The sequence below is a fragment of the Salmo salar genome, chromosome 11 (assembly GCF_965601325.2).
Source record: "Salmo salar chromosome 11, fSalSal1, whole genome shotgun sequence".
In the NCBI taxonomy this organism is placed as follows: domain Eukaryota; kingdom Metazoa; phylum Chordata; class Actinopteri; order Salmoniformes; family Salmonidae; genus Salmo; species Salmo salar.
Window position 1 is genome coordinate 104,117,056 of NC_138301.1, and position 15,730 is coordinate 104,132,785.

A 15,730-nucleotide genomic window follows, 5' to 3' on the forward strand; every position below is an offset into this window, starting at 1 on the left:
GGTTGTGGTTAGTGGTTGTAGTAACTGCAGCAGAAGGTAGTGGTTGTAGTAACTGCAGCAGAAGGTAGTAGTTAGTAGTTGTAGTGACTGCAGCAGAAGGTTGTGGTTGTAGTAACTGCAGCAGAAGGTAGTAGTTAGTAGTTGTAGTGACTGCAGCAGAAGGTTGTGGTTAGCGGTTGTAGTAACTGCAGCAGGAGGTTGTGGTTGTAATAACTGCAGCAGGAGGTAGTGGTTGTAGTAACTGCAGCAGAAGGTAGTGGTTAGTGGTTGTAGTGACTGCAAGAGTTTTGGCAACTCTCACCCATCTCCTTATCTATTCAGATAAACACTTTCTCCCCCTCTCTCCTCCCTTCCCTTTCTTCTCCTCCCTACCCCCTCGCTCCCCCCTTCCCTCCCCTCCCTACCCCCTCGCTCCCCACTGGGTCCAAGGGTTATCAGTGCAATCCCTCCTGTGCCTCCGCCCTTTCCAAATGCCATCACCAACGTCTAACACTCCCCAGCTGCCTATCTGTACCCACCAGCACCACAGCAGCCCACAGACACGTAACCAGCAGAGAGGAGACAGACAGGAGACAGACAGGAGACAGAGGGGAGACTCAGTGACTAACCAAACTGGAATGAAAGTGAGGAAACAGCACAGCAGGAAAGGAAGAGCCAGAGCCAAGCAGAAAAGCAATATTTGCCTTAACTGTGCAGAGCGTAGAATTTAACACAAAGCAAAGGGGCAAGAGAGTGACACCGATTGAGACCTTTGCAGACACAAAGCATCTGCTGAATACCTGGAGTTTCAGAAACACCAAGATATATCAGAGAATGACAAAGGTCTAAACTCTCATCATCGGGGTATAAACCTCCACCTGGTCAATGTCATCAGTCTGACCTCAGGATCTGGGTGTTCATGTAGTGGAGACCTACCTCTTCTTCTCTCAACGCGCATTCTCAGAGAAGGAAGACAGGTTAAAGAATAGAGTGTATTCACATCTTCTCTTACTGCTACTGTGAGAGGCGAGAGACAGAGAGACAAATCCTCAGAACTGCTCCACCAATCACACAGTGAGTAAACACATCTCATTGTAATCGTTATGGCTGTCCAGGGATGGAGGGACATGGAAACTCAAACTAAACATCCTAACAAAGATCATAGTCAACTTTTTTCCAGCTCATAGGGTTTATGCTTCTAGAGCATGTTCAATTGAAGTTTGAGTGTGATGAGAAATTTTGCATTTTGTATTGTATTACCAAGATTGTTTAATAATCTTTTGGGCTCCTGAGTGGCGCAGCAGTCTAAGGCACTGCACCTCAGTGCTAGAGGCGTCACTATAGACCCCGGTTCAATTCCAGGCTGTATCACAACCGGTTGTGATTGGGAGTCCCATAGGGCGGCGCACAATTGGCCCAGTGTTGTCTGAGTTAGGGTTTGGCCGGGGTAGGCCATCATTCTTAATAAGAATTTGTTGTTAACTGCTTGCCTAGTTAAATAAAAAAAATTAAAAGTCCTTTATTGGAAGGTTTTTAATCCACCCGCATCTTTGCTTGGTTCATATGAAGACTGAATGGAAAAGTAACTATTTCAACCCATGAACCCTTTTTCCCATGATGTTCTATGAGAGGTTATACCTGCACATGCTACCTTCCTCTTAATACCAACAGTTATAGTATCAGATGTCATCTGAGGACATGTGACCATGACACATTGTGCCTGAGGTCCCACCCCACTGCTAAAGTCAACTGAACATTGATGAAAGTTTGGTGAAATAAATGAAATAACCCATTACAATGATCAGTTTTCAGTTAAAATCCAATCAACAAAAGGTTGTTGACGTTTAAAATTAGTGGAAGAAGGTTTCTTAGAAGAAGGTTTTGAAGAGGGTGGGGTGGGGTGGGGGGGCCTCATTGTTCTGGGTCTGTAGTCATCCAGGAGACGGGGTGGGGCCAAGGGAAGTCCATTTCCTCCCGCCCAGAGTTGTGTAGTTATCTGTGTTTACTTTCTGCACCTCTCACCACTGTACTTTAGGAAACTTAGCTACCCTCACTTTAATGCAATGACATCCCGAGGCTTTTTTTCAATCTATTATTGAAATAGGGGCATGCCAAACAGATTCCTGTGTGCAAAGGGGATCCATTATCAGGCTCCCCATCTATCTACAGTCGTGGCCAAAGGTTTTGACAATGACACAAATATTAATTTTCACAAAGTTTGCTGCATCAGTGTCTTTAGATATTTTTGTCAGATGTTACTATGGAATACTGAAGTATAATTACAAGAATTTCATAAGTGTCAAAGGCTTTTACTAACAATTACATGAAGTTGATGCAAAGAGTCAATATTTGCAGTGTGGACCCTTCTTTTTCAAGACCTTTGCAATCCTCCCTGGCATGCTGTCAATTAACTTCTGGGCCACATCCTGACTGATAGCAGTCCATTCTTGCATAATCAATGCTTGGAGTTTGTCAGAATTTGTGGGTTTTTGTTTGTCCACCCGCCTCTTGAGGATTGACCACAAGTTCTCAATGGGATTAAGGTCTGGGGAGTTTCCTGGCCATGAACCCAAAATATCAATGTTTTGTTCCCCGAGCCACTTAGTTGTCAAGGTGCTCCATCATTCTGGAAAGGCATTGTTCGTCACCAAACTGTTCCTGGATGGTTGGGAGAAGTTGCTCTCGAAGGATGTGTTGGTACCATTCTTTATTCATGGCTGTGTTCTTAGGCAAAATTGTGAGTGAGCCCACTCCCTTGGCTGAGAAGCAACCCCACACATGAATGGTCTCAGGATGCTTTACTGTTGGCATGACACAGGACTGATGGTAGAGCTCACCTTGTCTTCTCCGGACAAGCTTTTTTCCGGATGCCCTAAACAATCGCAAAGGGGATTCATCAGAGAAAATGACTTTACCCCAGTCCTCAGCAGTCCAATCCCTGTACCTTTTGCAGAATATCAGTCTGTCCCTGATGTTTTTCCTGGAGAGAAGTTTCTTCTTTGCTGCCCTTCTTGACATCAGGCCATCCTCCAAAAGTCTTCGCCTCACTGTGCGTGCAGGAATGCTGCCATTCCTGAGCAAGCTCTGTACTGGGGGTGCCCCGATCCCGCAGCTGAATCAACTTTAGGAGACGGTCCTGGCGCTTGCTGGACTTTCTTGGGCACCCTGAAGCCTTCTTCACAACAATTGAACCACTCTCCTTGAAGTTCTTGATGATCTGATAAATGGTAGATTTAGGTGCAATCTTACTGGCAGCAATATCCTTGCCTGTGAAGCCCTTTTTGTGCAAAGCAATGATGACGGCACGTGTTTCCTTGCAGGTAACCATGATTGACAGAGGAAGAACAATGATTCCAAGCACCACCCTCCTTTTGAAGCTTCCAGTCTGTTATTCGAACTCAATCAGCGTGATCTCCAGCCTTGTCCTCGTCAACACTCACACCTGTGTTAACGAGAGAATCACTGACATGATGTCTGCTGGTCCTTATGTGGCAGGGCTGAAACGCAGTGGAAATGTTTTTTGGGGGATTCAGTTCATTTGCATGGCAAAGAGGGACTTTGCAATTAATTGCAATTCATCTGATCACTCTTCATAACATTCTGGAGTATATGCAAATTTTCATCATACAAACTGAGGCAGCAGCCTTTGTGAAAATTTATATTTGTGTCATTCTCAAAAATGTTGCCACGACTGTACAGTGCCTTCAGAAATTATTCATACCCTTTGACTTTTTCCACATTTTGTTGTGTTACAGCCTGAATTTAAAATGGATTAAATTGAGATGTTGTGTCGCTGGCCTACACACAATACCCCATAATGTCAAAGTGGAATTGTGTTTTTAAACATTTTTACAAATTAATTAAAAATGTAAAGCTGAAATGTCTTGAGTCAATAAGTATTCATCCCCTTTGTTATGGCAAGCCTAACTAAGTTCAGGAGTAAAAATGTGCTTAACAAGTCATATACAAAGTTGCATGGACTCACTCTGTGTGCAATAATAGTGTTTAACCTGATTTTTGAATGTACATCTCTGTACCCCACACATATAATAATCTGTAAGGTCCCTCAGTTGAACAGTGAATTTCAAACACAGATTCAACCACAAAGACCAGGGAGGTTTTCCAATGCCTCACAAAGAAGGGCACCTATTGGTAGATGGGTTAAAAAAAGCAGACATTGAATATCCGTTTGAGCATGATGAAGTTATTAATTAAACTTTGGATGGTGTATCAATACACCCAGTCACTACAAAGATACAGGTGGCCTTCCTAACTCAGTTGCTGGAGAGGATGGAAACCTCTCAAGGATTTCACCATGACGTCAATGTTGACTTTAAAACAGTTGCAGAGTTTAATGGCTGTGATAGGAAAAAATTGAGGATGGATCAACAACATTGTAGTTACTCCACAATACTAACCTAATTGACAGAGTGAAAAGAAGGAAGCCTGTACAGAATAAAACATGCATCCTGTTTGCAATAAGGCACTAAAGTAAAACTGCAAAAAAATGTGGCAAAGAAAATAACTTTATGCCCTGAATGCAAAGCGTTGTGTTGGATTTGACCTAAACATTACACATCACTGAGTACCACTTTTCACATTTTCAAACATGGTGGTGGCTGCATCATGTTATAGGTATGCTTAAATTGTTTTAATAATGTGCAAATACTGTACAATACAGGTGTACAAAGCTCTTAGAGACTTACCCAGAAAGACTCACAGCTGTAATCGCTGCCAAAGGTGATTCTAACATGTATTGACTCAGGGGGTTGAATACTTATCTAATCAAGACATATTAATGTTTTATTTTCATATATTTTTTTATACAAATGTTAAAAATGTTTTCCACTGACATTAGAGTATTTTCTGTAGATCATTGACAAAAGATGACAATTAAATCTATTTGAATCCCACTTCGTAAAACAACAAAATGTGGAAAAAGTCAAGGGGTGTGAGTACTTTCTGAAGGCACTGTAACTGCAAGCACTATAAGGCTCCCTAGCAGAAGAGCAGCCCATAATTAACTGCACTACCACTAGTAATGATGATTATGAAATTGTATAACAGACACATAAATTACTGAATTAATAACACTAATCATTTTGTTTCCCGAAGGCCTAGGGAGGATGAGTCTGCCGAGGAACCGGACCCTGGAGAATGGCATCACCCAGCTGCATCACATTAACAATGGGGAACCTCTGTCTTCACTGCAATTCCACCTCCAGCACACAGGCTCTGTGACCTCTGTGCCAGGGTCGCCCACAGGGGGGTCAGGGGTGGTGGTGCCACCCCCGTACTCAGTAGCGGCCAGCGTGGCGGGGGCTACGGACGCCCCTCTGGAGCTGAGAGGCTCTCTGGACTGCTGGGCGTGCTCAATACTGGTGACAGCTCAGAACCTGATCATCGCGCTGGTCAACAGTACGCTGGTCAGTATTGTGTTCGGCACCATCATGACCCCAGCGCTGGTCATGGTCGTGTTTGGCTTCCTATGTCACTCTACGGTAAGACTGCCATCCAGGAAGAAAGTCTGTGTGTGTCAGAAAGAGATAGAGAAAGAGAGGGGAGAGTCAGAGACATACAGGGAGAGAGAGCATGAGTCCTGACCTGAGCATTGCTGTGTGACACATGATGAGTAGTTTTAATATGTATGTGTGTGTGTGTGTGTGTTTGTGATGGTTTCACACCATTAACCATTTCTCCTCCCTCTCCTCCCTGTCGTCCCCAGGTACAACCCAATGGCACGTCCCTGTACTGTTCAGACCTGCTGGATGACGGTGGCTGTGTGGCCCTGCTGGTGGTGGGCTTCATCCTGGTCACCCCCCTCCTGGTCCTGGCTCTGGCTGCCTACTGCCGCCTGGCCCACCACCTCCAACTGGGCATCTGTTTCATCCCCTACAGCAGGGCCGTCTACAAGAACCTGCCTGCCTCGCGCCAACGTGGAGGAGGCTGCTGTGGCCAGCAGGGGGGCTCAGAGGGGGAGGGCAAAGGCAGTGTGTGGGTGTGAGGGGAGGGATATGTTGACCCTAACCTTGACCCTAACCACTGATGCAGGGTCAGATAATATTTTCTTCCCTCTTAAGGTTAAGGTTAGGATTGGGGGTCAAGTAATCTGATCCTAGATCTGTAGATAGAGGCAACTTCTACCTTGAGCAGGGAGGGAAGGAATGTGAAGGAAGGGAGAAAACAGGGCATGAGGGTAGTAGGGAAAGTTGAAGTGTGGATTTGTGGAGATGATGTTTATGGACACAGTTATAATATGCCTATGAGTCTTGGGGTGGGGGTGGTGTGGAGGTGGATCTTCCAATACACTGGTTTGTAGATTGCAGAGAGCAAAGTTGAAGCTGTAAAAACATAAGTATGCTACATGAAGTACTATCAAATACCACTGTAACTACACTGCAATTATTTGTTATTATGTTTGTTTCTTATGTTGAATTATCCTGTACTATTATTAAATTATGTTTGTTTAGAATAAAATATTTCCATTATATCAGAAAAGGTGTTTTTCTTATAGAAATAACTACAAGTGAATCAGTTTCTGTCTGGCATGAAATGACAACATCTCCCTCTAGTGGAGCACGAGATTCCAACTACCATTACATCACCTCACAAACCTGTGGGTTACCATGGCTACTATCTCTCTGATGCCATATGGCAGCTGTCAAATGTTGACTCTTTAATCAAAGTTTTAATGACATATTAATTCCAAGTAAGTACATCATAGAAATATGTTACACAGAATCAAAACGCTTTTATAGCATAACTTCCCTCAGTAACTGGAAGGGTTTGCTTGTATTCACTTGTCTGGCTTGAATAGAATGATGACATTCGTAGAAAACTGTTGACAACCTATAATTCTATTTTGTGGATAACAAAAACAGTTGTCATAAAGTAATAAATACATGAGTAACTTGCTAATTAAAACATTTAAAGTAGGGTAAAACAATCTACTTCTGTCATGTTTATAGTCATGACCTGTGAATAAGCAGGTGTTGTAATGTAATTGTGAATACTTTGAATATATTCCAGGCATCCTAACTGCCCATTATAGCAATAGAATAGTATTGAATGGAAAATAAAAAAAATATATATATTTTTTTTAATTAAAAGCAATGTCAGTTTCATATAAACTACAAAACAACTTACTTTCTCCCTGCCCGCTGTTGTGCTCTAAGTCAGCTGTTTGAAAATCAAAACAAATATTTACGCTACTGAAAGGTCACTGCTCAAGGTCACCAAAAATCAGTGTTCTGCCCATCAGTCAAATTAGGTTGGACTGGGTGTCAGATTAGGTAAGGCCATGTTTCAATCATGATCAACTATGGTTGGCTATTGCGTTGGTTACCTCTAATGTCCCCTTGTGTTGATGGTTGACAGGATAATAATAGCATACACAACCTTTAATAAAAGCAATTCATGTAATATTTTACCATGTGGAGGTACAAGATGCATAATAAAATGTTTTACATAGTGTGGGTAAACACATAATCTTGACTGACTAACATTGCCTCCCTTACCAATTGGATCACCATGTCCTTGTTTAACAGTTAATAAGGGAACAGTGTTGGGGAGTAGTGAAATACATGTATTTACATTTTTAACTACATTTTGCAGTAGCTTGTTGTTGGTAGTAGAACTAAACTAAAATCTTGGTAGTGTTTTCAGTAGTGAATTACATGTTTGCCATGTAGTGGTGTAGCTAACTAGGACTACTGGAACTACACACTACTTTTTTGCTCAAATAAAATAAAATAAAATATGGGTAAAGTATCAACACTTCAAATTATTGATATAAAAAATGCAAGTATTGGTATAAAACTTTTTTTTATTGATATCAAATATTCAATGAATATATGTTAAAACGGCTTTCCATACCCCAACACTGTAAGGGAACATAGCAACAATTCACTGGAAATCTATTAACTTCCATGCCAAGTTGCCAACACACGCATACAGTAAATGCAGGGGCGGGGTCAGAGGGCAAGGGAGGCATGTTTTGTGTTGTAGCCACACACTGAAGGATTAGCTATTTAAAGACGCGGAGTCGGCAGTGGAAAATTTCCATGCTCTTGTTGTATCAAAGGGAGAGTGACAGACGCGCTACAAGGCAGGTTGCATATACACCATCATTTGTCAGGGGAATGAGCTCTGACTGCCTCGAGACATCAAACCGGAAGCAAATTATACAATTTCTAGGAGAATTCCAAGGAAACAAACTCACTACAATATAAATTCATGCCGTTTTGATCTTGGATTTCCAGGTGAGTTAAAAGCACTTTTACTATTCAATAGCACCAAGACGTCCATGGCGTTTTCAATATTTAGTTTTCACATTTAGTATTTTGTTGTTATAACCTTTTGTATTGATTGGCCTATGTGAAGTCGTTGATATGGAACCCACTTTGTAGCCTCATTAGGCCAAAAGTGTGTCAGAATTGAGGGCACAAGCTGAAATGGATGTAGGAAAACACACACGCTGTAAAAACTATTGGTCGCTAAATCCGGAGAAATTAAGGACCATGTAAAACCCTGTTGGTCACTAAATCCGGCTAAAAGGACCACGTAAAAACTGTTGGCTCGTTTGCCCTCACCCGTCTGAACTGTTGGCTGTGAATGCCCTCACCCGCTATATACTTACAGTGCCTTGCAAAAGTATTCATCTCCCTTGGCGTTTTTCCTATTTTGTTGCTTTTCAACCTGCAATTTGAATGGATTTTTGGGGGATTTCATGTAATTCATGTAATAAGATCTGATGCAACCAATTACCTTCATAAGTTACATAATTAGTTAAATAAAGTCCACTTATGTGCAATCTAAGTGTCATATGATCTGTCACATGATCTCAGTTATATATATATATATCTGTTCTGAAAGGCCCCAGAGTCTGCAACACTACTAAGCAACGGGCACCACCAAGCAAGCAGCACCATGAAGACCAAGGAGCTCTCCAAACAGGTCAGGGACAAAGTTGTGGAGAAGTACAGATCAGGGTTGGGTTATAAAAAAATATCAGAAACTTTGAACATCCCACGGAGCACCATTAAATCCATTATTAAAAAAATTTAACGAATATGGCACCACAGCAGACCTGCCAAGTGAGGGCTGCCCACAAAAACTCACAGACCAGGCAAGGAGGGCATTAACCAGAGAGGCAACAAAGAGACCAAAGATAACCCTGAAGGAGCTGCAAAGCTCCACAGTGGAGATTGGAGTATCTGTCCATAGGACCACTTTAAGCCATACACTCCACAGAGCTGAGCTTTACGGAAGAGTGTCCAGAAAAAAGCCATTGCTTAAAGAAACAAATAATCAAACATGTATGTTGTTCTCCAAAAGGCATGTGGGAGACTCCCCAAACATATGGAAGAAGGTACTTTGGTCAGATGAGACTAAAATTGAGCTTTTTTGCCATCAAGGAAAACGCTATGTCTGGCATAAACCCAACACCTCTCATCACCCACGGAACACCACCATCCCCACTGTCAAGCATGGTGGTGGCAGCATCATGCTGTGGGGATGTTTTTCATTGGCAGGGACTGGGAAACTGGTCAGAATTGAAGGAATGATGAATGGCGCTAAATACAGGGACATTTTTGAGGGAAACCTGTTTCAATCTTCCAGAGATTTGAGACTGGGATGGAGGTTCAACTTCCAGCAGGACAATGATCATAAGCATACTGCTAAAGCATCACTCGAGTGGTTTAAGGGGAAACATTTAAATGTCTTGGAATGGCCTAGTCAAAGCCCAGACTTCAATCCAATTGAGAATCTGTGGGATGACTTAAAGATTGCTGTACACCAGTGGAACCCATCCAACTTGAATGAGCTGGAGCAGTTTTGCCTTGAAGAATGGGAAAAATCCCAGTGGCTAGATGTGCCAAGCTTATAGAGACATACCCCAAGAGACTTGCAGCTGTAGTTGCTGCAAAAGGTGGCTCAACAACGTATTGACTTTGTGGGGATGAATAGTTATGCACGCTCAAGTTCTGTTTTTTTGTCTTATTTCTTGCTTGTTTCACAATAAAAAGTATTTTGCATCTTCAAAGTGGTAGGCATGTTGTGTAAATCAAATGATACAAACCCCCCCAAAAATCTATTTTAATTCCAGGTTGTAAGGCAACAAAATAGGAAAAATGCCAAGGGGGTGAATACTTTTGGAAGCCACTGTATAACTGATTGGTTTGGTTCTGTCCTCTATAGTGCTGTCCAGTTAGAACATGATGTTGAGGCCCATCACTGTACTCTTGATAGTCACCACCACTCACAGACACAGCAGTTTCCTTTGAAGTTCTTTATATGATTCTGGTAATGTGAATTACTTGGAATCTTGTTGTTGTGGTTCTATAAGACAAAGATATGCACACATGTAAACAGTATTATTTAAGGGTTATAACTATGCAATACGCATATTAGTGCCTTCGGAAAGTATTCCGACCCCTTGACTTTTTCCACATTTTGTTACCTTATAGCCTTATTCTAAAATGGATTACATTTTTTTTTAATCCTCAGCAATCAACACACAATATCCTGTAATGACAAAGCGAAAACAGGTTTTTAGACATTTTTGCAAATTGATTAAAAAAAAAAAAAAAATGAAATACCTTACTTACATATGTATTCAGACTCTTTGCTATGAGACTCGAAATTGAGCTCCGGTGCATCCTGTTTCCATTGATCATCCTTGAGATGTTTCCACGACTTGATTGGACTCCACCTGTGGTAAATTCAATTGATTGGACATGATTTGGAAAGGCACACAAATGTCTGTAGAGCTCCCCAGATTGGTGCCTTGACACAATCCTGTTTCGGAAGGGTACAAAAAAATGTCTGCAGCATTGAAGGTCCCCAAGAACAAGTAGCCTCCATCATTCTTAAATGGAAAAAGTTTGGAGCCACCGAGACTCTTCCTAGATCTGGCCGCCCGGCCAAACTGAGCAATCAGGGGAGAAGGGCTTTGGTCAGGGAGGTGACCAAGAACCCGATGGTCACTCTGACAGAGCTCTAGAGTTCCTCTGTGGAGATAGGATAACATTCCAGAAAGACAACCATCTCTGCAGCACTCTGCCAATCAGGCCTTTATGGTAGAGTGGCCAGACGGAAGCCACTCCTCTGTAAAAGACACATGACACTTGGAGTTTGCCAAAAGGCACCTAAAGACTCTCAGACCGTGAGAAACAAGATTCTCTGCTCTGATGAAACCAAGATTGAACTCTTTGGCCTGAATGCCAAGCGTCACGTCTGGAGGAAACCTGGCACCATCCCTACAGTGAAGCATGGTGGTGGCAGCATCATGCTGTGGGGATGTTTTTCAGCGGCAGGGACTGGGAGACTAGTCAGGATTGACGCAAAGATGAACAGAGCAAAGTACAGAGAGATCCTTGATGAAAACCTGCTCCATAGCGCTCAGGACCTCAGACTGGTGACGAAAGTTCACCTTCCAACAGGACAACGACCCTAAGCACACAACCTAGACAATGCAGGAGTGGCTTCGGGACAAATCTCTGAATATCCTTGAGTGGCCCAGCCAGAGCCCGGACGTTCTAACATCTCTGGAGAGACCTGAAAATAGCAACGTTCCCCATCTAACCTGACAGAGCTTGAGAGGATCTGCAGAGAAGAATGGGAGAAACTCCCCAAATACAGGTGTGCCAAGCTTGTAGCGTCATACCCAAGACGACTCGAGGCTGTAATCGCTGCCAAAGGTGCTTCAACAAAGTACTGAGTAAAGGGTCTCAATACTTATGTAAATGTGATATTTCATTTTTTTAATTATTATTATAGATTAGCAGGAATTTCAAAAAAAATGTGTTTGCTTTGCCATTATGGGGTATTGTGTGTAGATTTATGAGGGAAAAAACTATTTAATCCATTTTAGAATAAGGCTGTAACAACAAAATGTGGAAAAAGTCAAGGGGTCTGAATACTTTCTGAAGGCACTGTATGTACATGAATAAATGGCAAATGGGATTATACTTATAACATGTCTATAAAGGGCCATAAACACAGCATCAATATAAGCATAAACTTAAACAGTCCTCTCTTGGAGAGAGCGAAACCAATTATTTGGATTGACAAAGGGTCAAAATTTATGGCACTCTCTCTCTCCAGCCTTGTGTTCGAATCTGCAACCTTATCAGGTCTGCCCTGGTGCCACAGGGTCCTAAATGATTCTGCGCATGAGCGAGCTCCAAGAACTGTCTAAGAGGACTCTAGAAGCTCACCCATGGCAACGCAATAAAACACCTTAATAAAGGCCACTATGGAAAACGTGGTTGCGTGTGCATGCAAAAGACTGTTTACCAATACAACAATTAAACCACTTCTGCAAAAATACTTGTGCAACCAATGCAATAGCACTAATAGTACGGAATAATACTACATACGATAAACAATAGGCAAAGTAGTATTGGCAACTCTGACATTAAAGAATAGTAACAGCCATACTGTAGAACATATGTCTAAAAGCTATCAAAGTAACAGTAAGTAATTAGTGGTAATTACCTACTATTACACAGCATGTAAAACCCCCAATAACTCCCTGCAACTTACATTTCGATGCACGCACAACATTCAGACATTTGTCTTACTGTGAACAACAAAAAGTCCTCAGAAACATGGGTCTTCTCCCTTCTGATGACAACAACACTGAGTGGGCGGGTGCGGAGTCCAGATGCGCATTTCCAAGCACTCTGATTGGTTGGGAATTGCAGGCCTATGATGGGCAAGTGATATCTTAGGTAGACTGAGCAGCCAAACTAACGGGACTTAAGGGAAACTGAAGGGACTGTGAGGGGAAGTTAGGTAGCGAGGAGAGGAGCAGGACAGCCTTTTTTACACACGCAATAACAGCTTAGTTGGGCATGTATGGGTCACCATGACTGGGGTTACCATGTATGGGTCACCATGACTGGGGTTACCATGTATGGGTCACCATGTCTGGGGTTACCATGTATGGGTCACCATGTCTGGGCTTAACATGACTGGGGTTACCATGACTGGGGTTACCATGTATGGGTCACCATGACTGGGGTTACCATGTATGGGTCACCATGTCTGGGGTTACCATGTACTGGGGTTACCATGACTGGGGTTACCATGTATGGGTCACCATGACTGGGGTTACCATGTATGGGTCACCATGACTGGGCTCACCATGACTGGGGTCACCATGTCTGGGCTCACCATGACTGGGGTTACCATGACTGGGGTTACCATGACTGGGGTTACCATGTATGGGTCACCATGACTGGGCTTACCATGACTGGGGTTACCATGACTGGGGTTACCATGTATGGGTTACCATGACTGGGGTTACCATGACTGGGGTCACCATGACTGGGCTCACCATGTCTGGGCTCACCATGTCTGGGCTCACCATGTCTGGGCTTACCATGACTGGGCTTACCATGTCTGGGGTTCCCTTTTACCTAGCAGGTGACATAGAAGTCCTATACTGTAAAGGAGACAGATCTATGATTAGATCAGCTTGTTGGTTTGTTCTCACAATTCCCTAGAGTCATGTTAAGCGTCCTGGCATTTTGCTGTTCCCCATAACCAGAAACACTGACCTAAGCAGACCTGAAGCTTAGGATACAAACTAACTTTACTATTGCAAATCAACTTTCATAAGAAGATGCGTAGACTCGATATTTGCACTGTGACATTGACTTCTTGCTGTCACAACATAGTTGCATAATGTAAACAGAAAAGTAGAATGAGACTGTATAAGTAGGCACTGGATAGATTATGTCTGTTAGATGGGCCTGTCTCTCCAGCACAAACCCAGACAGAGATTTGGGTCACTGATTGTGAATATGTAACTTACATAATTTAAAAGCACCCTTTGATGAAGTGCCTGTTTTTATCATGCATCTATTTGATAATCTGTCATAGCTGGAGGTAATAATCTAAATGGTTCACTGCCTCCAGGGTCCCCAAACATTAAGGACAAGGAAGAAAATACCCTTTAGCTACTGTCTCTCTCTCTCTCTCTCTCAAACAGAAAAATGATAGTCCTACACCCAAACCACAATTACACATTTAGGGCAAGTTTGGAGTGTGTCAGTTTTAGAAATGGATAATAACTCAATTTTGCTGGTGCAATTCAGAAGAGGGATGAGTAGCTCTTACATTCCCTGAACAAGGCACGTCATTTATTTTGTGAGAAACAGAGCACATAATGCAATATGATTGTTCAAGTTCTTGTTCAAATCCTGCTGAGTTATGGAGTACCTAGTGTTAATGCTCCTTTTAAATAACATAATCCTTGTTCTCTCTTTTCAGACTGGCTCCTCTATCTGCTGCACCAATGGGTGTGAAGGTTCTCCAGTGTTTTCCCTGGTACAAGAGGTGTAAAGACAAGGGCAAGGGCAGAGACTGCCTCCCTAAAGAGGGTAGGAACACCAGCTACAGTTTTTTCTGGAGTGGGATGCTTGTTTGTTTAGATTTTTTCAGAGGCACTATTTTCAAAAAGCGGAACACTATGTTACTTGGAATGTAATATTGGACTGAAAACCCTTTGACAGTTCATCAACATCCGTAGTAGTACAATATGGGAATGTGACTTACCGAGATAGATTAATGTCAGTGTTAATGTAAAGTTAATGGGTTTTTAATGATGTCCTCTCTCCTCCCTTCCAGTTCCATCCATTGAGGCAGAGCCCCAGTTTGTCCCGTCAACCTATGCCAGTGATGGTGCTGGAGGAGGAGTTGTCTACTTTTCCCACAAGGCAAGAGTGGCCTACAGACATCGGATGGAGGGCAACGTTATAGACACCACCTACTGAGCCCCCAACCTCCAGCCCCTGCTGCAAAAACACCCCTCAAAGACTGTCTGCTCAGAAGCATCTTTGTCTTACAACAGACAGTATCCCAGTTCTTCAATGATTGTGTCTGGACAGAAGAATACTAAAATGATGGTCAAAAATAAAATGGTCAGAAAACTGTTCTTGTTTGTATTTGAGGAGCTTAGTTCAGCTGAAGGTTTAAGATAGGTGCTTGACTAAAGATGGAGGCTGAGAAGCACTACTGAGAACTGTCTGATAGCCATTAGAACATCTTTGACAGATGGGAGAAAACACTTTTAGATAGGGGTTGAGAAACTTTGTTTACGCTATTACCTTGAAGTGCATTCTTCTTGTTTTCCTGTCGTTTTATCATTTGTCACTTTATTTATTGTTCTAGGGTCAAAGTTGTGTACGTGTGTCTGCTATACACCTAATGGTTTTGCATATTTTTTGGGGTATGTTTTGTAATGGTCCATTTTCTGTAAAATCCCATCTAGAAACTGGTGTTGTAGACTGGCCATAACTAATACACAGCTATACGATGAATGTAGTAATAACTGTCATTGATTACTGACACTTTATATTCTATTTGTATTGTTGCTATGAAATAATCAACAAAAGACTAATGCTACATAACTAGTAATGTGACCAGTCACTTTTTAAATAGTTTTGGATAGCTGCAAATAAATGTTTTTGCCGTTTGATTATGGAACCCTTTCTAATGTGTCTTTCTAGTTCAGCCCATGATCTTTGTTATCCTATCACATCCTTTCAAAAGTTTTCAGAGTAAGACTGTATTTTAGTAACACTGGGGATGTACTTAACAAACAGGCCTTTATGGCAGACCGACTGTGAACACTGGTTAAAGATTAACACTTTAACCAGTGACTTGGCACCAAGACACGTGTTTTACATACGAGATGGCAAAGGGTTATGTAATGCATATCAGATATAACGGTAAGAAG

At 42.3% G+C, this 15,730-nt stretch overlaps 1 protein-coding gene and 1 long non-coding RNA gene across 2 annotated transcripts; both read left to right on the forward strand.

The window, feature by feature from the left end:
• The first annotated feature begins 488 nt into the window (after positions 1-488).
• On the forward strand, positions 489-6,467 carry LOC106563386 (transmembrane protein 88). The gene is made up of 3 exons (XM_014128893.3): positions 489-1,053; positions 5,095-5,480; positions 5,705-6,467. Exons 2-3 carry the CDS (start codon positions 5,106-5,108, stop codon positions 5,981-5,983), a joined length of 654 nt encoding a protein of 217 aa, XP_013984368.1. The 5' UTR covers positions 489-1,053; positions 5,095-5,105; the 3' UTR covers positions 5,984-6,467.
• Positions 6,468-7,968: 1,501 nt separating this feature from the next.
• LOC106563387 (uncharacterized) lies at positions 7,969-15,477 on the forward strand. Its single transcript, XR_001319246.3, has 3 exons — positions 7,969-8,240; positions 14,263-14,372; positions 14,620-15,477. It is a non-coding gene; the product is annotated as an uncharacterized LOC106563387 (long non-coding RNA).
• Positions 15,478-15,730: the final 253 nt, after the last annotated feature.

Bases quoted from the DNA above. Each gene is read 5' to 3' on its own strand.
- LOC106563386 (XM_014128893.3), top strand. From the start codon at position 5,106: ATGAGTCTGCCGAGGAACCGGACCCTGGAGAATGGCATCACCCAGCTG. The intron at 5,481-5,704 runs GTAAGACTGCCA...TGTCGTCCCCAG, and splicing joins GCTTCCTATGTCACTCTACG to GTACAACCCAATGGCACGTC.